The following is a 23,267-nucleotide window of genomic DNA, read 5'->3' on the forward strand; positions in this document are numbered from 1 at the left end:
TGAGGCCCAGAAAAAGATGATCGTTAGCGGAAAAAGAAGCGTGTTTGTATGTGTGTTTGGAGAAAGGAGGGGACGGACCGAGAGTAAAGGCCTGAATTCCCCTCCCCCGGACGGCCCAAGCAAATTCTTGCTGTCTTCGTTCCTCGGAGGGCATTGGCCACTAGCGGCTGAGATCCCGCCCCGCCCTCCACGTCCCCCTCCCCCTTTCCTTCTTGCTCCCTCCTTCCCTCCCTCCCCTCTGGCTTGAAAGGCAGAGCTCCGGGTGGCCCTGAGACTGACCGGGACAGACGGACAGACGGACCCGGGAGGGCAGGGCACCGCCGCTGGATCCGGGCAGTCCAACCAGCCAGGGAGGAAGGAGCTTTTAGTATCCCCCGCCCCACTTGCCCCACCCCACCCCCAATCCTGCCTGCATCTGCCTGGAGTGCCCGGGGGCAGGGCGGCTGAGACTCGTTGGGGAGGGAGAGAAACTGCCGCCGCTCCAAAGTTTCTTTTCCTTCTCTGCCGGGGAAAACAAACCAAGAGAAAGCCAGAGAGAGGGAGAGAGGTAAACGTGCACTTCGCTACAGGGGCAAAGAAGAGGGGCAGCCGTCTAAGTGTGGGTCTGGTAACCACCTCGGGCACACCTCCGCAGGGGGTGCACGGCGAGGTTGGCCAGCACAGAGCTAGGCGCTCTGGGGGGAGGCACTCTGCCCGGAACGGGGTTTGTGGGAACTGCTTGAAAAGGCAGAAAGCTTTGGGGGAGTTGCTGTGGATTTGGGGGTGGAGGATTTTGGGTGGAAAGGCGAGTGAATTAGCGGGGAGGGAGAACAGACGTTAGGGAGAAGAGAAAAGGGGAGCCACGGAGGGCTGGGCACAAGGACGAGACTGGCCTGGTCTCTACCACCCCCTGCTCCTCATTCCAGCGTCTCAGACAGGAAAGGGAGTCCCTGCGGGGGGGGGGGGGGGGGGGGGGGGGGGGGTTGGGGGTGGGAAGGAGGGGGAGAGGAAAGTGCTGTTCGAGGATTTTCTGCCTGGGACTAAGAGTCGGTGGCTGGCTACACCCCCGCACCGCCGCCCCCCCACCCACCCCGCCTCCGCCTTAGACGCCGGCCCTGAAAGCGGGAAGGAAGGCTGGGGCGGGGGTGGACACAGACCTGGAGGCTTGCCCTGACCTCCCTAGTCCTCCGCTCTCCCCGCTGACGCCCGGTCCGGGCCAGCCGCCCGCACTTTCCAAGCCCGAGGATTTGGGGAAAGCCGATGAGGTCATCTCCCATTCAGTCCCCCCCCCCCCCCCGGGGGGGGCAGCCCCCTCCCCCCAGACCCCTTAGCCCCCCCCCCCCGCCCGGAAAAAAGGGTCCACTATCAAGAGGTTTTGGGCAGGCGCCCCCCCCGCCCCCCCCCCCCCCCCCCCAAGGTGGGGATCTCCCTACTTCTCCAGACTCCTAAACCTACCCCACCCCGCAACACACACAGCGGGGTCTACCTTCTTGGGGTTCCCTCCCGCCTTCCCTGACCACTCCCCTGCCCAAAACCACTGGATAGTGGACCCTTTTTCCAGACCGACGACTGGGGAAACAACGTCCTGGGGGAGGGAGGAGGGGAAGGGGGAAGGGGGGAGGGAGGAAAGTCTTCTTTGCTCAAGGTGACAGGAAAAGAGAGAGGGTGGGACGCGACAGGAAGGGAGGGGAAGGCCAGGGAAGAGAAAGGAAAGTCCTTGCTAGGCTGGGGAACCTGGAGTGGAGGGGCAGCGACCCGAGCTGGAGATTGAAGAGTTAATACCAGATGTTGGTGAGGTCCTTGTGAGTCCACATGTAGGTCTGTGCGCTCTGCGCTCCGGGCACAAGCAATGCCTGCTTCCATTTTATGGGGTGGAGGGTCGGGTGGGGGGGGAGTGTCCTGAGGCAGAACTGAAAAGAAGTCTTGGGCCTTCCAAAGGGTCAGGGTGCAGTGGCTAGAAATCAAGAGGTGGTATCAGAAGGTGTGGGTTCGAGTTCTGGCTCTGATGCATCGTCACTTTGTGACGCTTAGGAAAAGCGAAGCACGTCTGAGTCTCAGTTTCCCCATGTGAAAATGGAAGGATGGGGAGGAAGGCGAAACTATCTATGCGCGCTGCCTCTGGGTTTCAGCTGCTGGTTTACATCCAGAAATGTGAAAGGCGCAGGGAAGGAAGCCGGGGTTAGCCATTATCCGCGTTCACCCCCTACGCTCCAGGACTCTCCAGACCCCCCTAAGATTCGCCCATTAGGCGGGTGTGAATAGGAGTGTGGGGGGGAAGGGGGTGTAGGAGGGAGGGCTATGAATGAGCCCTGCTCTCGCTGCCTATTCCCCGTCCCCCCCCCCCCCCAGCCCGCCTCTGGAGCCCTGGCGCTCCCTGGCACCCTGGCACCATGCTCTCGGGCCTTGGTTGACCAGCGCTGGGGGCTGGAACTGCCTCCAGGCTGTGACCTCTCTGCCCGCGTCCCAAAAGGACACGTGGCGCCCCGGGCGGCAGCTTGACCCACACGCAGCAGAGACAGCGCCCAAGGAAAGAAGGTGTGGAGGCTTTCGCCCTGTATCTGCTGCTGTGTGACCTTGGACAAATCACTGCCCCTCTCTGAACCTCAGTTTTTTTCCTTTGTAAAATGCTGGCGTTGCACCACTGATTCCCAAAGGACCCTTCTAACTCTCAGTCCCAGGATCCCAAGAGTATTTTGACCTAAGACAGTCATGGCACCCCTGTGACTCTGGATACCCCGATAGTGGGTCTGCTGCCCAAGTCTGACTAGCGTGGAGTCCCCAGTTCTGCATAGCTGGCCTCAGCGCTGCAAAGCGCCCCCTGCCGAGGCCGGGGGTTCTAGCTAGGGATTTAGATCTAAATCTTGGGATTTAAATCTGGAAGACATTTCAGGGTTCCAAATTAACCTGGGTCCAATGGACTTCTTTTTAAAATATTGTCATCATTATATCTGGTTTTCTTTGTACCTACCACCATCGCTTAAAAAAAAAAAGTAGGTGTCGAAGTGAATAGAGCACTGGCACTGGAGTCAGGAGGACCTGAGTTCAAATTGGGCCTCAGACACTTAACACTTTGCTAGCCATGTGACCTTGGGCAAGTCACTTAATCCCAATTGCCCTGCCTTCCCCCCCCCCCCAAATAGCAGAGAGAGAGAGAGAGAGAGAGAGAGAGAGAGAGAGAGAGCAATAAATTCAATACAATTGAACAAACATGTACTAAGGGTAAGGGCCCATTATGTGCCTAGCACTGTGTTAACTAAGGTTCAGGGAGGTTGTGACTTACCCAAGATCACACTGCTGCTCTCCCAAATCGAAGAATCACAAAGTACTTCTCCCAATAATAATGTGTGCAGGGATTATCATGTCCATTTTGCAGATGAGGAAACTGAGGCTCAGAGATTGCCCAGAGTCACATGGCTAGTCACTGACCAATGCAGGATTTGAACCCAGGTCCAATTTCTTTTCCCTTATACCCTCTGCCTCTCAGGGGAGACACCCCTGTGGGTAAATGAGGGAGAATGATAATCCCTCTTAGGTGTATACTTAAAGCACTTTCCCATCAGTGATCTCATTTGGTCTCCTAGCAAGGCAGGGCTGATCATCCCCATTTTACAGATGAAGAAATTGGCACCAAGATTTGAGGTGATTTTATAAGATATCACTCAGTCAGGAAGTGGGAATTCAGAGGAAGCTGGACTGCAGCAGCTGTGAAACAAAAAATCTGGGGGATTTCACCTGAGTAGGGAACTCCCAGGGAGGAGTGCCTGATTGGGTCATTATGATCTCACCCACTCCAACCCTGACATTCGACAGATGAGGAAACTGAGGTTCTGAGAGAAGTGGCTCCACCTGGGCTCAAACCTGCCTTGGAAGCCCTGGGCGAGGCTCCCGGTTGCTGATCCTGCATGTCACAGACAGATTCCGAGACAGGCTCTCTGACCACTAGGCCATAAGAACTTCTGAAGAGGAGGGGAGCTGGCCCTTCCCTGTGGGAAACCACATGACTGCAGAACCTTTAGGAAGAGTCTTAGAAGGCTGCTGGGGATGCTGAGAAATGACTTGCCCAAGGTCACACAGGCAATATGTCAGAGGCAGGTCTTAATAGCTAATATTTATAAAGCACTCACTGAATTTGCTGAGCTCTTTATCATGAGCCTGGGGGGTATATTATCTCCATTTTACAGATGGAGAAATTTGAGGCAAACAGGTTGAGTGGCTTGCCCAGGGTCACACAGCTGCTAAGCATCCAAGGTCAGACTTCTTGATCCCCAGGCCCATAACTCTAGCCACCTCACCACCTAGCTGTCCCAGGTGTTCCAACCCCAGAGACTGAGGGAGCAGGAATGATCAGCAGATGTCTGGTTGGCTTCCAGGAGATCCACCATGAGATGGGGGATGGGAAGTAGTGTGCCAACAGTAGGAACAGAGGGCTTTGGAGTCAGGACCTGGGTGCAGTTCTGCCTAGATAACTCCTCCCTTCTGCCTGCATACCCTTAGGCAGATCACTGGAGTTTTCTGGGGCTGTTGCCTCCTCTGTAAAATGAGGGTGTTGGATAATTTCCAGGGTCCCTTCCAACTCTAAGTCATGTAATCCACCTGCCCTCTGCCTCAGTTTCCCCCTCTATAAAATGGGGTGGGGATTGCACTTGAAGACCTCTGAGATCCCTTCTAAACCTAAATCTATGGTCTTAGGATCTTTAAGAATAATATTTTCTGGTGCTCTGTATAGAGTAGCTCACCACATCTTTAAACAAAGGTGAGGTAGGTGCTGTCAACATTCCCATTTGATAGGAACTAAGCTCTAAGAGATGGGTGACTTACCCAGGGCTCCTAGAGCTCATAGGACCATAGCTCTAGACCTGGAAAGAACTGAGGAAGCAGGGATTTAGCTGGGTTCTCCTACCTGGTCATTCTCTGTTCTCACTGGCCAGGTAAGTGGGGGTAAGTGTCTTCCTTCTGCAAACCTGTTTCAAGGGGAAGAGCCAGCCTTGATGAGTTCTCAGCCCCATTTCTAACTGGGTGATTCTGAGCCTTGTCTTCACTTTTCACCCTGTTCTCCTTCAGGTCTCCACCCACTGGAACTGGCCAGCTTGTCCCCAGTCAACCCACCCCCCGGAAGAAGGGAGCTGGTAGATTAGCCTGCTAATCCCCTTGTCCTCCCAGACAGTGGGGCCTAGACCAGCCAGTCAGACCTGCTCCAGCTCCATCCCAAGTCCTTCCAAGGCCATGGCTCCCCCATGAGCCACACCCTCCAGAGTGGCACCTGTCCCCTAAGAGAAGCCCAAGCAACCGGAAAGGGTTGAAGAAGAGAAAACAGTACCTTCATCTCAGAGACTGACCGATCGTTCCCTTCCCTGAACACTCTAGGACAGCCCCTGGCAGGGGAAAAGCCAAGGTCAGGGCAGGGACTTCTAGCTCCTTGACCATCCATCACCCTCCAAGAAATAGGTTAGCATGGACATGAGGAGGATTGAACAACCCAAGGCAACTGGGCCAGCACTAGGCTGGATGTCTGGCTCCCATAGGAAAAGGAGACTGACAAAGGTTGAGCTGACCACAGACATGATCAGCCCACCCCTGGGCGACTTCCGCCACACCATGCACGTCGGCCGAGGTGGGGACGTCTTTGGGGATACCTCTTTCCTCAGCAACCACGGTGGGGTGGGCCGAGGCAGCGGTCGATCTCCCAGAAGCTTCCTGCTCCGGACCCTGCAGCAGGTGCGCCGGGGAGGGCCTCCTTCCCGGGGCTTCCCCTCCTCGGCAGCTTCCTCTCCTGACCCACCTGCCATCTCTCCCATCATCAAGAATGCTGTGTCCTTGCCCCAGCTCCATCAGGCAGGCTACGACAGCATGGTGGTGAGCAAGCTGAACTTCCGGGACAGCCCCCGGGGGTCCCCGGATGGGCACCATGGCTATGGTAAGTGAATTCTCGACACCCACCCCAGGCCCTCTCCCCCGCGCCTCCTGCTGGCTCTCTCCAGTTTCCCCATATCTCATTTCACATTTTCATTGTTTCTCAGAACACCTCTGTGAGGCTCTGTGCCTGGCCCCCAGATGGCCTTAATGGCTACTTGTCCACTTTGGGGAGGGTGGACGGTGATGCTAAAGAAACCCAAAGGATCTGGAGACTAAAAACCTGGGTTCAAATGCAGGCTTTGCTCTTTCCGAGCTGGGTGACCTTGAGTGAATCATTTCCCTTCTGGACCTCTTTCCTCCTCCCCTCCAAAATGAGGCTGAACTGGGCCTCAGACTCAATGATGAGTGACATTTTTTATCTTATTTTAAAGTCTGCAAAGTGTTTGACCCTCCAGCTTCCCAGGGAGATAAGATATTGCAGGTATTATAATTCCCATTTTACAGAGCAGTAAACAGAGGCTCAAACAAACAAACTTCTGCCCAGGGTCACCCCACTGGTGTCAGAGGGGAGATCCAAACCCAGATCTTCCAGTCTGACTCCCAGAACCAGCACACTATGCAGGGCATCTCTCTGCCCCTCAGTCCCGTGCTTCTGGAATTTCTCCTGGCTCTTCCAGCTTTAGGATTCCAAAGCTTAAGGAACCCAGCTTCCATTGTTGGGAAAGGGGGCTGAGGAATCAGGGTCTTGTCATGACCTGGAGATGGCCATGGAGCGATGCTGCCACCTTGTGGCAAAAAAAAGATCACAATTAGGCTCATCCCTCTGGCCCTGGAAGGTATTTTTAGTTCAATTCTCTCGTTTTACCGGCGAGGAAACTGAGGACTATTAGGGTAAATCACAGGCACACAAGGTACCAGGCAGAGAGACCTTGGGATCTAGGTCTGCTGGCCTGACCTAACCAAGGACATCAATCTCTGGCTTCTCTGTTGGCTCAGGAGGATTCAATTCAACAGGCGGTAGGGCATGGTCCTGGTGACCTTGAGTGACCTTCAGCCAGATAATATGATGTAAGCTCTCTGAGGGCAAGGGCTTAATGAAGACTTATTTGAGTGAATACTGAATGCATAGATCCTCAGTCTGGTCTGTAAGCAAAAAGGACTTAACTGGGAACCACACTGGCAACCAGACGGTGAAATGGATAGAGCACTGGGCTCTGTTAAGTCCTAAGTTCAAATCCAGCCTCCATTTGAACTCAAAAAGACTCATCTTCCTTACTCCAGGCCCAGCACTCTATCCACTTCAACACCTAGCTGCTCCTGGAGTAAGGAAGACATGAGTTAAAATTCAGACTTTGACACTTAGTAGCTGTGTGACCCTGGACAAGTCACTTCACTCTATTTGCCACAGTTTCCTCATCTGTAAAATGAGCTGGAAAAGGAAATGCCAAACCATTCCAGTATCTCTGCTAAAAAAAAAAATGGGGTCTGATGTTTAGAAATAGAGAATCAGCCTCTTGAGAAAAAAGTTTTGGGTTCAAATCCCGATTCTGACTCTTTCTGGCTATATGACCCTGGTCAAGTCACTTCCCTTAGTGCCCAGGACCCATCTCCAAAGCTCTTAAGTTGGAGAGCAGAGATGCATGACTTCACTAGCAAAGAGGGAATTTCCTCACCAGGAATCTGGTGAAATCACAGTTGTGGCCTAAAAAGGGGGTGGGAAGAAGTAATGAACACGGGGACCTGAGTTCAAGTCCTGAATTTTCTACTTCCCATCCATGTGATCTTAGTTAAATTATTTAACCACCAAGTCTTAGTTCCTTGTTCCTTTATTTATAAACTATGGCTCCAAATGAACATTCCATATATCTGCCTCACTGGGGGTATCAGATGAGATTAAGGACTTCATCTCCTTACTCCATGCCTTTTCTCTGGCTGTGCCCTGTACCTGGATCTCCCTTCTCATCTTGCCCTCCTGGCTTCCTTGGCTTTCTCCCAAGTCTCAGCTAAAGGCCCACCTTCTGCAAGAGAGTTTTCCTGAGGTCCCTGAATGCCAGTACATTCCCTCTGTGATTATCTTCAGGACTAGGAGCTCCTTGAGGGCAGGAATTGTCTTGCCTGTGTGTGTCCTGCCTGGCACACTCATTGGTCATGTCCAACTCTTAGTGACCCTTCTAGAGTGGTTTGCCATTTCCTTCTTCAGCTCATTTTACAGATGAGGAGACAGGCCAACAGGGTGAAGTGGCTTGCCCAGGGTCACACAGCTAGAGTGTGAGACTGGATTTGAACTCAGATCTTCTGGACTCCAGGCCTAGAGTACCATGCCCTGTGGCACCATCCAGCTGCCCCATCTGGCACATAGTAGGCCCTTAATGTCAGTTGACTCATTTCTATAGAACTCTGAATTCACTGATATAAATGATGAAAAGAGACCCAAATGTCTGATCTTTTGAGGTTCACAAAGAGCTTTCTCCCCAGCTACATTCTGAGGTAGGAAGTATCCCCATTTTAATGGATGGACAGACTGAGCCTCAGAAAGGTCCCAGGTCAGACACCTAGAAGGTAGAAGCTTGGGGTCCTGCCCACACAGCGAGTCCTTCCTAAAATGCTTTTTCATTCATTCAAACATGGGCTTTCACATGACTCCTGGCCCAGCCCTGTTTCCACTCTGAGTGGGTATTTCTACCACCCATGCAGGTCAGACACAAAGCTCTCAATGCTCTGCCCAGACAGCTAAAGAGACCCCTGCTCTGGGGATGCTGACCAGGCCTCTGGCCTTTCTGGCATCCATGGCTGGCTGGGCTCCAGCTCTCCTGGCAAGGCCAAAAGGACAGGGGCTTTGCCTGTCAGGGAGGGGGCTTCAGTGGAGGCTGAAAAGCCCAAGGGATTATGACCATTGTGTCCCTCTTACCCTACAGGCTCAGTGGAAGGTGGAAGCTGAGTTCCTGGGTTCAGGTCCTGCCCTGCCTTTGCAGTTTGCTATTTTCTGTGATCTTGGGCAGGTCCCCTGTAAAAATGAGGGCTTACCCTAGAGGTGCTCTGAGCTTTTGGGGACCCGGATTATGTTGACATTATTCTCTAGCCAAACCACATTTAGCTTAGAGAGAGCTCATCTTCCCCCATGCCCATCCAACATGACTGCCCCAAGATTTCAGGTAATATTTATGGGAATCTTGAACAAGGCAAAGGGATCTTGTTCTTTTTTTTTAAGGCAACAAAATGTTAAAATTCAGCTTGGGTTATCAAGCAGCCGAGAGCCATTGCCAGCCCTCCTCCCACTGGGGGTTAAACAAAGGGACCTTTGGCCTTCCACTGACTAGGGGAGAAAGATAGGCACTAGCCAGCCTGTCACTTCTTCTGGCCAGGAAAAGGAGCGATTGCCCTAAAATGGGCCAATGAGGAATCACTTCAGGGCCTGGTAAGCAAGATTATGAGTTAAATTGGGTTATCGATCTTAATCCCTTTAAGGAGAGGACCTCTTTGTTCCTGTGTCCTGACCTACCTACCACCTTCCCTAGACGCTTTTCCAAGTCTGGAAAGAGCTTTAGAGAAGAGCGTTGTTTATTATTTCTTAATGGGGCATCTAGGTGGTGAGATAAAGCGCTGGGCCTGGAATGGGGAAGATCTGAGTTCAAATTGGGCCTCAGATACTTTCTAGCTATGTGACCCTGGGCAAGTCACTTTACTCTCATTTGCCTCAGTTCCTCATCTATAAAATGGGGATATACTGGAAAAAGATATGGTAAGTCACTCCACTGTCTTTACCAAGAAAAGCCCCATGAACAAAGTCATGTAGGGCCAGACACAACTCAATGACAAACATGATTTTGGAAATATGCTTCCACACCCTGTTGTATAGCCTTGGACAAGTCATTTTCATCTCTGGGCCTCGGTTTCTCAATCTGACCTCTAAGACTGAGCCCAGGTCCCCTCAGCCTCTCCAGATGGCCTCAGAGAGTCCTTCCCCCCCTGAATCCATGAGCCATACATGTGAACAGAAGAGCATTTCTCCTGCCCTGACTGTGTGTCAGGCACTGGCAGAAGAGTGCTCCCAGGTGCCCAGACTCTAATTGGTGAAGGGGGCAGCAGACATGTGGAGGAGGGCTTGGCTTAGGGTGCCCGGCCAGCCAGGGCCAGCCCCTGGAGCTCACTCGGAGCCTGTCTCCTCTCTCCCTTCCAGGTCTGGATTCAGGATTCTGCACCATCCCCCGCCTTTTGCCCACTGAGAGGCCCCTGGACAAGGACAGCTCCTATCCTTCAGAGTCTGAACTGCCTCGATCGGACTCGGAGCCCGACCTGCATCGCTCCGATTCAGAGCCCAAGCTGCATCGCTCTGATTCCATGCTCTCCTTCCGCCTAGACCTGGGTCCCTCCCTCCTCAGCGAGCTCCTCAGTGCCATGAGCCTGTCGGAGGTGCCTGGGAAAGAGCCAGACCCAGCCCAGACCACAGAGCCCCAGCCCCCAGCCCCAGAGCCCCGACCTCAGGGACACTGTCCCAATGGGGTCTCAGTGTCAAAGAGCCCCATTGGAGAGAAGCCGGGCAGCCTCCAGCCTGACAAGCGGAGAGCACCCGCCAGTCTGAACCCAGCCAGGGGACACTGGGTGGGCAGCTGGGGCCCCAGGCCCCACTATAGCGAGGTAACAGCCCGGCAAGAGCTAGCTGGAGTACTGCCCCAGAGCCGGGCCTCGTGGGAGAGCCAGGACGAGGGACAGGGGGTCTCCCCTTGCTGGGCGAGGAGCAGCTCAGAGAAGGAGCCCATGAGGGTCCCAGTTCCCAGCACAGTTCAGGCAATGGCATTCCAGTTTGCTGATGAGGATGACGAGGTGAATATGTGAGTGTAGGCCTGCTGGGGCCAGAGGATGAGAACCCCAGCCCAGCATCAGGACCTCCAATGAAGTTCCTTCTCCTTACCCCAGCTGGGAGAGCAGAGGATTAGGGTGGAGGGGAGCAATCTGCCTCACCCAATAGGAAAAGCCAGGAGCTGGAAGGAAATGGAGGGCATGGGAAGGGACAAGAAAGGAAATGGCATTGCTCTAAATTCCCCTCCCCCCCCCTGGCCCCCAGGCTCTGTCCCACCACCTCATCTTCCCTAGGCCAAACCAGAATCTGGAGTGTGGGGGAAGCGGCCTCTGGTACTTCCAGAAATTTGGCAGGAATCTCTCTCCCTGCCCACTCCATTCCCACCCACACCCCTATACCCATATCCTTCAAAGAGTGGTCAGGGGAGCAGGGCAGGCTTGCCCCCACACCCTCCTCTCCCTTCCATGGTCAGATGAGGCTTCCTAAACAGGGCTAGGTAGGTGGGGGCTGAAAGAGAAACAGCTGAGACCAATTTGTTCTGGGGACAGTCAACCCAGAGGGCCTGACAGCCTTCTCTGATCCCCTCCAGCCTTGGGCACCAGATGCCCAGCTTCCCCCAATGCCACACCCACAGCCTTGCCCGGACCATACAGTGGAGCCTTTGTGACTAGGGGAGAGGAGGGAGGGGGGGACAGCACAGGGGCCCATTGTCTTCACTACCACTACTTTGTTGGCCAACCCGCAGGGGGTCCATTCCAGGCTGTGGTGGGGGGGGCCTCCCTCATCTTGGGGTGCCTCCTGCCTTCCCATTAGGGCTCCCTGTTGGGGAATGAAGTATGGTTTCCCAGCCCTTGCCCCTGACCCAGGGATAAGGGACCCTCTCCTTCCAACACCGCCACCCACACCCATCTTTTCCAGACTAAAAACTTCTAAAAGCCATAACCAAAGGTCACCATGACCTCAGCCAGGAGGAATGCCTGGCCTTGGCCTTCTGGCCATCCAGAGATCTCTCTGTCCAGCCTGATGAAAAGAGGAGGGTTGTTTTTTTGTTTGATATTTCTTTTATACAAACTCATCCCTCCAGATGATGCTGAGAAACTGTCTCTGTTCTTGTCTGTCTCCCTCTCCACCAGCTACCCTAGGGTCTGGACAGAGCCCAGCTCCCTCCCAGAAAATGGTGGGATAGCCATCCTTCACTTCTATGGATGTCAGGGGCTAAGGGGCAAGGGCCTCCAGGTGCTGGCTCCCCATGAGAAAAGGCTTCCCAGACCTCCCTAGCTGTGGGCGTGGGGGCAGGGGGACAGATTGGTAATGAATAACAAGGCAGGAATGTCCTGGCCGATAAAGGTGCAGGTGCGTGCCTGTGCTCAGGAGACGGGGAACAAGCCTTATCTCCCTTTCCTGGAACATGGGGCTTAAAACACCCCCAGGTGCCTGGCACAGGGTGCTGCCAGAAACCGCAGCAGCTCACAAAGCACAATAATCCTGGGAGGAGGAAGAGGCTTTTTTACAAAGGGGGAAACTGAGGCCCAGAAAGGTGATGAAGTGACTCGAGATGGGGGACTTCCCCCAGCTAGAAATGGGCCTCACTCGATTTTCTCCCTTTCCCCCTGGCCCCCTCATCAGAGCATTGGAGGCCTGAGAGGCACAGTCTGGGTTCTAGTCCTGGTTCCAGACCTGAGTACTTCACCCTTCTGTACCTGTGCTCGAGTTCGAAGGGTCCTACTAGACCTGCCCACTCTAAGATCTCTGAGAGCTTTGTCATTCTAGGTAGGAATTCTAAGGCCCCTAGCCCTGACATTTCTGTTCTAATGCCCAGCCCCCAGCTCTGACATCCCCTGTTCTAAGAACCCTCCCACCCCAGACATTCCTATTTAAACACTCAGCTCGAAGCTCTGACATCCCCTGTCCTAGGGCCTCTCTTGGTGCCCATTACTGTCTGTCATGGTGCAGGCGATGGAGAAGAGGCAGAAGAGAGGAACCCAGCCAACTTCCACCTGTGGTGGGGCTTGTGTCAGAGCCCCAGGAAACACCAAAGCCTGGGTGTTGAGAAGATGCAGGAGAGAGGCGTTTATTGGGGCTTAACGAAGGGGGGAGCTGCCCAGGCCCAGCGCCCTTGCCCCTCACTCCAGCTTGAAGGAGGTGAGGCGGATCCCCCCCTTCACGCAGCAGTAAGGCAGGTGGCTGTATCTCCCTCGGTTGGGGAATTTCACCTGGTGACCATCAGGAAGCTTCACCTGGAATTCATCCTCCTCAAAGGTCACGGTCAGCTGTAGAGGAGGGACAAGGGAGAGAAGGCCAAGGGGAGTCATCCAAGAATCCCAATCAAGCCAAAGACTATCAGTGAATTCTAAGTCTAGAAGGAGACTGGCTGTGTCCGATCCATTTATTTTCACATGGGAAAACTGAGGCCAAGTGATTTGTCCAATGAGACAGAGAGTAAAGTCAAACATTCTCCAACTCCAGAACCTATGTTATCTCTACCGTATTACCCACAGCACCTGTTAGGACTGGCAGGTAGGGGTGGGGTCTGGGAGATGAGACAGTAGCTATTTCCTCCTAAATAATAGAGGAGTTCCTGAGTTCAAATCTGGCCTCAGACATTTACTAGCTGTGTGACCCTGGGCAAGTCACTTTACCCGGTTTGCCTCAATTTCCTCATCTGTAAAATGAGCTGGGGAAGGAAATGGCAAACCACTCCAGTATCTTTGCCAAGAAAACCTCCAATGGGCTCATGAAGAGCCAGGCATGACTGAAGTACAGAGGCAGCATGGATCTACTGGGATGACCCAGGCAGCAACCTCAGCTCTGCCCTAACTGGCTGTGTGACATCGGGGAGGTCCCTTTCCCTCTCTGGGCCTCAGTTCTCTCACCTGTAAAATGAGGGGAGTGGGCAGCCATGTCCAAGGTCCCTTCCAGATTTAAGGACTAGAATCCTAATAGCTCAAAATTCCATGGGCCCCTTTGGGTTTACAAAGTAGTCTCCCCTCAATCCACAAGCACTTAGTCTATGTTGACCTCGTGCTGGGGGTCATCCCTGCCCTCAGAGAGCTGACATTCTGTCCAGGGAAACAAAAGGTCCAAGTATCTAATCCAATTCCCTCATTTTATTGATAAGGGAATTAACCCATCTGCCCAAGGTCACACAGCAACACGTGATGGAGTCTCCCAAGGACCAAATCTTGGGCTCTTTCCACACTGTCCTTTGAAGCCTGACTCTCCTGCCCTTCATCTCGGACTATCTTATCAGCATCAGGGCTTGTTAACAATCAAAGGTTTCACTCAATGTATTGGACTCCCCCTAGTCACCCTGCTCCAGGGGCATTATCCTCTCTGTTTTACAAAGGAGAAAACTGATTCCAAAGTGAAATACCCAAGGTCACCCAGCCAGTGTCAGGGGTGGGATTGGAAGCCAAGCCCCTCTTGCTCCCAGAGCCACAGCTCTTAGCATTAACCAACCCTGTCTTTCCTCCTCCACCTGTGACATGCCCCCAGCCCCATTGCATGTTCTCACCTTTATCTCCATCCCTGGTCTGAAGCACATGTGATCATCCCGATGCTCCTTCTCCCAGCTGCCACCATTTTGGGAGTTGCAGACAATGACATTCTCCTCAAATCGGGGGTTGAAATGCAATGCCAGATTTCCGGGACCACTGCCCAGATTAATAGAGAACCTGCCAAGGTAAAAGGTCTGGGAATGAGTGATCAGTCTGCTCCATGAGAATGGGATGAGAGAAGTGATTAGCCCTCAAGTCATCCCAGAGGGCCAAAGCGTAGAGGGGCCTTGAAGGCCCAGTGACAGCAATTCATTTTACATATTAGGAAACTGAGGCCCAGAGAGAGGAGGCAACTCATCTAAAGTCATAGGATTACAGGTTTAGCATGGGCAGAGACATCAAAGGAATCTAATACAACTACCTGAATTTACAGAGGAAGAAACTGAGGTCCAGAGAGGTTAAGCAGCTTTCCTAAAGCTGTGCAAAGGTGAGATTTGAACTCAGGTCTTCTGACTTCAAATGTCCCTGAGAAGGCTTGGCACTGACGAGAAGCTTTCTCTGACTTAAGAGAACTCAATGGTGTTTGGCAAAGGAGGGGAATCCTGGAAAGATTCATCTTTTACTAACAACCCAAAATGGAAAGTCCATGGACTTTGCAAACCATATTAGCTCCTCCTGTAGCTGATGGTAGAGATGGGGGAAAGTCAGAGTTTAGTGTGAATCTGGATGGGTAGGCATCACCAACATCAGGAGTCTCTCTACACAGCCCATGCCGAGAGGCACAGTGGGGGACAGCACTTTGGACCTGCCCTGATGAGACATAAATGCTTGCTCACAGAGTGACCTTGGACAAATTCCTTAACCTCTGAGTCTCTGTTTCCATGTCTCCCTACCTGCCAGGGTTGGTATATGGAAAGCATTTCCTAAACCTTAAAGGGACCTGTGATTTCTCTGACAAAGGAAACTCCAGGTGAAGATAGTCTTTCTACCGATGCAGACTGGGCATATCTCCTACAACTTGTAGTCTTAGGGAATCACCTCAGGCACTAAGGGAAGTGATTTACCCAAGGTCACACAGTCAGTAAGTATCCTCAGAGATGGGACTTGAACCTAGACCTTGGAGGCCAGCTCCACTTACTGCACTACCTTCAAGGGCTCTAGATTAATTAGCTAAAATTTGGGGTTTTTTTTCCTTTGGGGAGAGATAAAGCAATGACCACTCTGATGTACAGTGAGGGTCAGAGGATACTGGGTCAACCAGGTCAATCCCACAAACCTTCCTGAAGGGCCACTGTGCCAGAAGCTGAAGCCACCAAGACTGATGCCCTCAAGGAGGTCACACTCTCCCAGGGGAAAAAAAAACATGCACACAAACGTACAGAATATATATCCTCTCCTCAGCTTTGCTGTTATGGCCAGTGGCACCACCATCCTGCCATTCCTCAGGCTCATTGCCTTGGTGCAAGCCTTGAGGACTCATTGGTGCTTACCTCCCATATCCACTGTTACCAGATCTTAATCTCTCCCATAACCAGGCCCTCATTACTTCTACCCCAACTATTCTCATCATCTTCCAGTTGGCTGCTCTGCCTTACCTCACACTTCTCCAAACTGTCCTCCACCCAGCAGCCAATGTGCTTTCCCTAAAACCCAAGCTGGACCTGGCCATTAACCTACTCAGCCTTCAGTGACCCTTGATTACTTTGAGGATCAAATATAGAAATCTCTCAGTGGAACTGAAGCTCCTTTCCACCTGGCCCCCTCCTGCCTTTCTGGTCTTACACATGACTCCCCTACAAACACCCTAAAACCGGTCTACTCTTGCCTTCTTGCTGTCCTCACTCACAGCAGTCCCTCTCCCAGGCCTTTGACCAGCTTGTCCCCTAAAGCCTGGCCCTTGGTCCTTCCTGCAAGACCCAGGTCAGTTACGAGTATTGGGAATCATCATCACAACCTGGGGTCAGAAAGACCTGAATTCAAATCTAGTCTCAGATACTCATTAGATGCTTCTCATCTGTAGAAACTGGGGATAATAACAGTCATTCCCTGCCAAGGCTTCTGTGAGGATCAAATGAGAATATCTGTAAAATACTTCACAAACCTTAAAGTGCTACAGAAATGCTAGCCCTTATTGAAGACAGCTACCGTGTTTCCCCGATAATAAGACACTGTCTTATTATTTTTTTTGGACAGAAAAACACCAGAGGGCTTATTTTCAAGGGAGGGCTTATTTTAATGAACATTGACAGCAATTTTAATAAACAGGTAAATGTGAACAAAAAAATGTACCTTTATTCAATAAGCAAATCACTGGGGAAGAACAGGATGACGCACTCACTGCTGCAGCTCTGATTGGATGCAGCTCGGAGCGCGGCGTGAGTTTCACAAAGGGGGGGAGATGGTGCATACAGAGGGTACCGTAATGTAGCATGTAGTGCAGGGGATCACCTTCACTACAGTAGCAATCTCAATAGGGCTTATTTTCGGGGGAGGGCTTATTTTAGAGGAATCTTACACAGTAAGGGGAGGGCTTATTTTCAGGATAGGTCTTATTATTGGGGAAACACGGTATCACATCCCCTCCGTCGTCTTCTCCCGGTTAAACACTAGATGGATCGCCTGGGTACTTCCTCTGGACACTCTATAGCTGATCAATGTCCTTCTTTTTTTTAAACTCTCCTTTTTAATTTTAAAATTGTTTCTTCACTCTTTTTCTATCTGAACCAAGCATGTTGTCATTTGCTTTAGAGAAACAAGGGTTGCCTCCCTTTTATTTCTTTTTTAAAAATTAATTTATTTTTGATTTTCAACATTCACTTTTATAAGATTTTGAGTTCTCGATTTTCCCTCCTCTCTCCCCTCTCCATTCCCCCAAGACAGCATGCAATCTGATATAGGCCCTGCATGTACAATCATATTAAACATGATCAATGTCCTTCTTAAACTATGGTTCTCAGAACTGCCAGAATTCTCCTGAGGAAGTCTGATGAGGCAAAGCATAGCCAACTGCTCCAGTAACTTTGCCAAGAAAATCCCATATGGGGTCATGGAGAGTGGGACATCACTGAAATGACCAAACAGTAAGCAATATCCATAGCATTCCACCAAATTTTTTTAACAAAAAGACAATGAGCTGAGTCTGGCATGACCTATTCCCAGTAAACCCTACCCCTACTCCTGCTGGCTCTTTGTAGTCACCACCTCCCTTTCTAAATGTTTGCCAACCATCCCTTTAATGATCTCTTCTAGGATTTTCCCAGGTAGCCAAGTCAGGCTCAACTGGCCTAGAGTTTGCAAACTCTGTTCTCTTCCCTTTTTTTGAAAATCAGGACAAGCTTTGTCCTCCTCAGGTCTTCTAATCCCTTTCCTGTTTCCCATGACCTTTCCAACCTCTCTGACAGTGGCCCCATAAGCCCATGTTCCATTTCTTCCAAAGAGGAAATTCACCTGGGCCAGGTGACCAGAACTCGCCAAGGGCAGTTGGGTGCTTCCTGACTTATCTTGGGTATAAACATGGTGCTAGTTATCATTCTTGTAATTTTCACCTCCTTTGCAGAGAAAACAGAAAATAACACTCTATTCTGAGACTTTACCCTTCTCTGATATGTGGCATCTGAGGTCAAACATTCTCTTTTGTCGCTTAAAGTTCTAGCATGAGCCTAACATTCTATGACATGCCATGATTCTGTTACCCACCCAAACTGAGGACTTTCTTTGGCAGGGGTTCAGGCATGCCCTCAGATAATCTCCTGATAATCCCCAGCTCCCCAGGACAGTCAGCCCCCCCAAACCCCAGATTTACCAAGTTGCATCATCATCAATTTTCCCCTTCAGCCTCAGTGTCCTCCCCATCTTCAGTTCCATGTGGTGGATCTCCATTTGGTTCTGCACAAAAGAGGAGAGACTTGCAGTGATCTCACATCCTTACCTTCCCCCTGTTGCTCCTTCCTGGTCCCCCCAATCTCAGAGGGCAGAGGAAGACTCCCAGGGCCGGTCATACCAGGCTTGCTTTCAGCCATCTCTTTCTCTCCTCTCCTTTCTTTGCTCTCTTCTCCACGTTCACCCCCAAAGACCTTGCTGGATGCCAGTGGTGAGAGAATGGATCTCCCCATTCAGACATTTTCTAGCTGGGTAACCTGGGGCAGCCCTTAATCCTCTGAATCTTGGTTTTCCTCATCCATAAAATGCATATAATAACATTCATACTAGCTAGTCAGCATGCATTAAAAAGCCTTTCCCCATCTCCTCACTGCCACTGCCTTCTCTGTCGATTACTTCTGATTTCCCCTGTCTACATCTTGTTGGCTTGTTGTCTCCCCTCATTTGACTGGGAGCTCCCTGAGGGCAGGAGCTGTGTCCCAGTTGTTACTAGTCATTCATTTTCAAAAACGATCCATGATGTCTTGGGTGTCATGACTTAACTTGTCATGAATTAGATTTAAGTGAGACAGAGCTGTATAAAGTCGTCAGCCTCACTCTCTTCTCCAAAGTCATCAAAGTCCAGCAGCAGGACAAAAGTCTGGATGTCTGGTGATGGCCCAGGATGCAGCGGGTGCCCTTGGTGTCTTTGATGTCTGACTCAACTCTAAGCGCTCTGCCCTGCTTGCTTCAGCCACCTTCATGTCCCATTGGAACAAATTATTCTCAGCCGCCCATTCAGCCAGGGAAGTCTGTCCATGCTTAATGTAGACATCCCCCCAACTTACTGATGGGCTTGAGGCCTGTCCGTTACTAGCCTTTTCACCAAAATGATTTACTAGAATTTGGTCTCGAACGCTCCAGCTTCTTGGAGCCACGGGTGATAGTTGGAAGAAGATGACCACCAAAGGGGATGGATGAGCAGCCCTCCCACCAGAGGGGCTGCTGGTGCCTGATGACTCCATACACCCCTATATACCACTACATGGTATACAGTAGGTGCTTAATAAATGCTTGTTGCTTTGAATCAAGCTGGGAGGGTACTTGGCAGAGACCTTCTAGTCCCAACCTTTCACTTTGGAGATGAGAAAACTGAGGTTCAGAAAAATGAGGTGTCTCACTCCAGGCCCCACACCCTGCATGTAGCTACTGTGAGGATGCATAAGTGAGCCACAGTGCCAACCACTGAGCCTGGGACAATGAGCACAGCATGGAACTGATTAAAGCAGCACAGCAAACAACTGTTAGGATCACCTTCTAGAGCCAGACTCTCTAGGGTGCTGGGAACTCCCCCATGCCTCCTCCTCTGGGCCTTTAGACTTTAAATGAGAAAGCAAGGGAGGGCAGAGAAAGGAGGCACTGATGGTGGGATTTCAGGCACTGTGACAAGAGGGAAGAAGATCGGATGGCAGGAGGGGGTGGTCGCTGTTTCCATTAAAGCCCACCATGAAAATGACTGACTCTGTGCCCGGCACTGAAGGTACACAGACATGCCAGCTTGGCAGGGACTGTTCATCACTTCCTTAATATCCTGGCACAGGACAGTCACAACAGAAAGGAATCTGGAGTCTGAGGTCTTGGGTATGAAGCCTACTGCTTCCACCTCCTACCTCAGGCAAGCCACCCTCTCCTGCCTCAGTTTTCTTATTTGTAAATGGGAGTGGCCTAAATGACCTCAAGGGATCCTTCTGGGTCTACATCCATGATCTTGTGAGTCTCCTCTGTTGAGAGACAGACAGACAGACAGACAGAGACAAAGCAGAGACAGAGAGAGACAGAGACAGAAACAGAGAGAGACAGAGACAAAGGATGGAGGGAGAGAGACAGAGACAGAAACAGAGACAGACAGAGAGACAGAAACAGAGAGAGACAGAGACAGAGGAGGGAGGGAGACAGAGACAGAAACAGAGACAGACAGAGAGACAGAGACAAAGGAGGGAAGGAGAGAGAGACAGAGACAGTGACAGAGAGAGAGAGAGAAACCGAAGAGATGGAAGAGACCAGAGTCTACAGAATTGTGCCTACGATTGAAGTAGAGATTGGAGGGGCCTACAGTTCCCAGGTAAGGTCTCAACAGACTTATCCAATGGCAATTTGAGGAACCAAAAGCAGGGAAATTAGTAAGAACAGAATCAACTAATGATGAGAATTTAACACTTAGCTATACAAAGGCACTAGGGATACAAAATAAAAATTTAACAGTCCCTGCCCTCAGGGAGCTTATATTCTATCAGAGGAAACAGGTACACATACAGTTATGTCCAAACTTTTACACAAAGGAGGTGCAAGGAAATTACTGACATTTACTAGCTGTGTGACCCTGGGCAAGTCACTTCACCCTGTTTGCCTCAGTCTCCTCATCTATAAAATGACCTGGAGAAGGAAATGGCAACTTCCTTCCAGCATTTTTGCCAAGAAAACCCCAAATGGGGTCATGAAGAGTCTGATATGACTGAAAACGACTAAACAACCATGACTGATGGGAGGCATTAGCAGTTGAGCGGGGGGATCAGAAAAGGCATATGTGGAAGATAGTGTTTAAACTGAGCTTTGAAAGAAGTTGAGCATTGTAAGAAGCAGGGATGGAGAAGGAGTGTGTTCCAGGAATGAAGGGGTCGGCATTTTCTGCAAAGGCATAAAGCAGAAGGGTCTAATGGCAAAGACCCTGTAGCCAGAGTCAGGATCTGAGCTTGAAGAATCCTAATTGCTATTTAGTCCCTTGGGTAAATTGCTTTCCCCTCTCTGGGCCTCATCTGTAAAATGGGGAGGAGGGGGTTGGACTCAGTGACCCCTTCCAGCTTTCAATAGATGGCCCTCTAGGATAAGGGCCACCTTCTCACCCCCTTTTCCATTGGACCCTCACAACCCTTTCTTAAAGATAGGCTAGGCAGGTGGGTAGCCCACAAAAGTTTTGTGACTTGTCCTCTACACAGGTGACATTGGGAAAAGACTTGGACTGGCACCCAGGTGTCCTGGTGCCTAATCCAGACTCCTTTCCATGACCTCATACACCTGGAATTGGCAGGGCAGGAGAAGGATAGGGAGACCGAAAAGAAGATAGATAAATAAGACAGAGAAAGAGTGAGAGAGAGCCCTCCCCACCCAAGATTTGAGGTTACCTCTGACATCTTTCTTATAGATCAAGTAGTGACTGGTGGACGCTGTTTGCAGCAACTTGGGGAGATCTTCTCTGAGCCCCAGAAGCAGCAAGGAGCTTATAGTTCCCCACTGTCCAGCTAGAAAGTTATACATTAACTCTGGGAAGGCTACAAACCAGGGCACTTTGCCCAAGAAGTCTGAGCTTTGCTGGAGTATCTCTGCTTCCCATCTTCCTCTCCTAAAGAACAAACACATTATCTATGCCTCTTTCTTCAACCATGACCCTGGGCAGGAACCTGCTGCCCCCCATCTGCCTGTCAGCCCTAGAACTAACACTTTGGGCATTTGCCCACTTCTGTAGGATTCAATTATTTAGTTTCCAATTAATTTTTAATCTTTCCATGACCTTTTGTCACATGTATTTTTTTATTGCATCATGATCTGAAAAGGATGCATTTAATATTTCTGTATTTCTGCATTTGATTGTGAGGTTTTTATGCCCTAAACCATGGTCAATTTTTATGTAGGTGTTACATACCACTGAGAAAAAGGTATATTCCTTTCTATCCCCATTCAATTTTCTCCAAAAGTCTAGCATATCTAACTTCTCTAAAATTCTACTCACCTTCTTAATTTCTTATTTATTTTGTAGTTAGATCTATTTAGTTCTGAGAGGGGAAGAGGGGGAGAGGGAGACCCCCCCCCACTAGTATAGTTTTACAACTCATTTAACTTCTCTAAGAATTTGGATGCTATACCATTTGGTGCATATGTTTAGCATTGATATTACTTTGTTGTCTATAGTACTTTTTAGCAAGATGTAGTTTCCTTCCTTGTCTCTTTTAAGTAGATCTATTTTTGCTTTCACTTTGTCTGAGGTCAGGATTGCTACCCCTGCTTTTTTTTTTTTTACTTCAGCAGAAGCATAATATATTCTACTCCAGCCTTTTACATTTACTGTGTGTGTCTCTCTGCTTTAAATTTGTTTCTTTGTAAACAACATATTGTAGGACTCTGGTTTTTAATCCATTCTGCTATCCACTTTCATTTTATGGGAGAGTTCATCCCATTCATATTCACAGTTATGATTACTGTCTATTTCCTTTCATCTTATTTCCCCCCCTTTTTATACTCTTCTCTCTCCTATCATCCTGTCCTACCTCACCAGTGCGTAGCTTCTGACAACCACCTCCCCCAATCTGCCCTCCCTCCTATCAGCCCCCCTACCTCCCTTTTCTTCCCCTTTCCTACTTCCCTATAGGGTAAGACAGATTTTTCTCTCCAACTGAATGTGTATATGATTCCCTCTTTGAGCCAAATCTGATGAGAGTAAGGTTCAAACAATGCTCACGCTCGCCCTTCTTTCCCTCTACTGCAATAGGCCTTTTCACGTCTCTTCATGTGATATAATTTACACCATTCTGCCTCCCCCTTTCCTATCCTCCCAGTAAAATCCTTTTCTTCACCGCTTAACTTTTTTTATCATCACATCAAAGTCAACTTATATCCACACACTTTGTCTAAGTATGCTTCTTCTAATTGCCTTAATAGAGAAATAGTTCTTAAGAGTCACAAAGTATCATCTTCCCATGTTGGGAACAGTTTAACCGTATTGAATACCATTTTTTTCTTTCTTGTTTATCTTTTTATGCTCCTCTTAAATCTTGTATTTGAAGATCAAATTTTCTGTTCAGCTCTGGTATTTTCACCAGGAAGGCTTGGAAGTCCCCTATTTCACTGAATATTCATCTCCTCTCCTGAAAGATTATGCTTAATTTTACTGGATAGTTGATCCTTGGTTGTAATCCAAGCTCCTTTGTCTTCCAAAATATTGTATTCCAAGCCCCCCAATCCTTTAATGTAGAAGCTGCTAAATCCTGTGTAATCCAGATTGTGGCTCCTTGATATTTGAATTGTTTCTTTCTGAATGCTTGTAGTATTTTCTCCTTGATCTGATGGTTTTGGAATTTTGCTACAACATTTCTTGGCATTTTCTTTTTGGGATCTTTTTCAGGAGGTGATCAGTGGATTCCTTCAGTGACCATTTTCCCCTCTGGTTCTAGGATATAACAGCAGTTTTCCTTGATAATTTCTTGTAAGATGCTGTATAGGCTTTTTTTTTT

General features: G+C 50.1%; 2 protein-coding genes across 4 annotated transcripts in view; one reads left to right on the plus strand and one right to left on the minus strand.

Annotated features, from left to right (window-relative positions):
• The first annotated feature begins 242 nt into the window (after positions 1 to 242).
• On the plus strand, positions 243 to 11,728 carry CDC42EP1 (CDC42 effector protein 1). 2 transcript variants are annotated; one of them, XM_069082101.1, is made up of 3 exons: positions 243 to 547; positions 5,041 to 5,893; positions 10,010 to 11,728. In XM_069082101.1, the coding sequence occupies exons 2-3, from the start codon at positions 5,431 to 5,433 to the stop codon at positions 10,663 to 10,665; spliced, it is 1,119 nt and encodes a 372-aa protein (XP_068938202.1). In that variant the 5' UTR covers positions 243 to 547; positions 5,041 to 5,430; the 3' UTR covers positions 10,666 to 11,728. The 2 variants fall into 2 exon arrangements, with proteins under 2 accessions (XP_068938202.1, XP_068938203.1); XM_069082102.1 differs by lacking the exon at positions 243 to 547 and adding an exon at positions 1,711 to 1,793.
• A 946-nt stretch (positions 11,729 to 12,674) lies between these two features.
• LGALS2 (galectin 2) overlaps positions 12,675 to 23,267 on the minus strand; it is a 42,676-nt gene continuing 32,083 nt past the window's right edge. The window contains exons 1-4 of one of the 2 annotated variants that reach the window (XM_069082104.1): positions 21,165 to 21,266; positions 17,930 to 18,012; positions 14,145 to 14,304; positions 12,675 to 12,900 (exon numbers count right to left, since the gene is read on the minus strand). In XM_069082104.1, the coding sequence (XP_068938205.1) occupies positions 12,754 to 12,900; positions 14,145 to 14,304; positions 17,930 to 18,012; positions 21,165 to 21,173 (399 nt within the window). In that variant the 5' untranslated portion in view covers positions 21,174 to 21,266 and the 3' untranslated portion in view covers positions 12,675 to 12,753. Of the gene's footprint in view, positions 12,901 to 14,144; positions 14,305 to 17,929; positions 18,013 to 21,164; positions 21,267 to 23,267 lie in introns of those variants that run through there. The other variant, XM_069082103.1, reaches the window with a different exon arrangement.

The sequence above is a fragment of the Petaurus breviceps genome, unplaced genomic scaffold (genome assembly GCF_028583685.1).
Source record: "Petaurus breviceps papuanus isolate PSGF00001 unplaced genomic scaffold, PetGlider_PUasm1.0 156, whole genome shotgun sequence".
NCBI lineage: Eukaryota > Metazoa > Chordata > Mammalia > Diprotodontia > Petauridae > Petaurus > Petaurus breviceps.

Bases quoted from the DNA above. Each gene is read 5' to 3' on its own strand.
- CDC42EP1 (XM_069082101.1), top strand. From the start codon at position 5,431: ATGGACATGAGGAGGATTGAACAACCCAAGGCAACTGGGCCAGCACTA. The intron at 5,894-10,009 runs GTAAGTGAATTC...TCTCCCTTCCAG, and splicing joins GGATGGGCACCATGGCTATG to GTCTGGATTCAGGATTCTGC.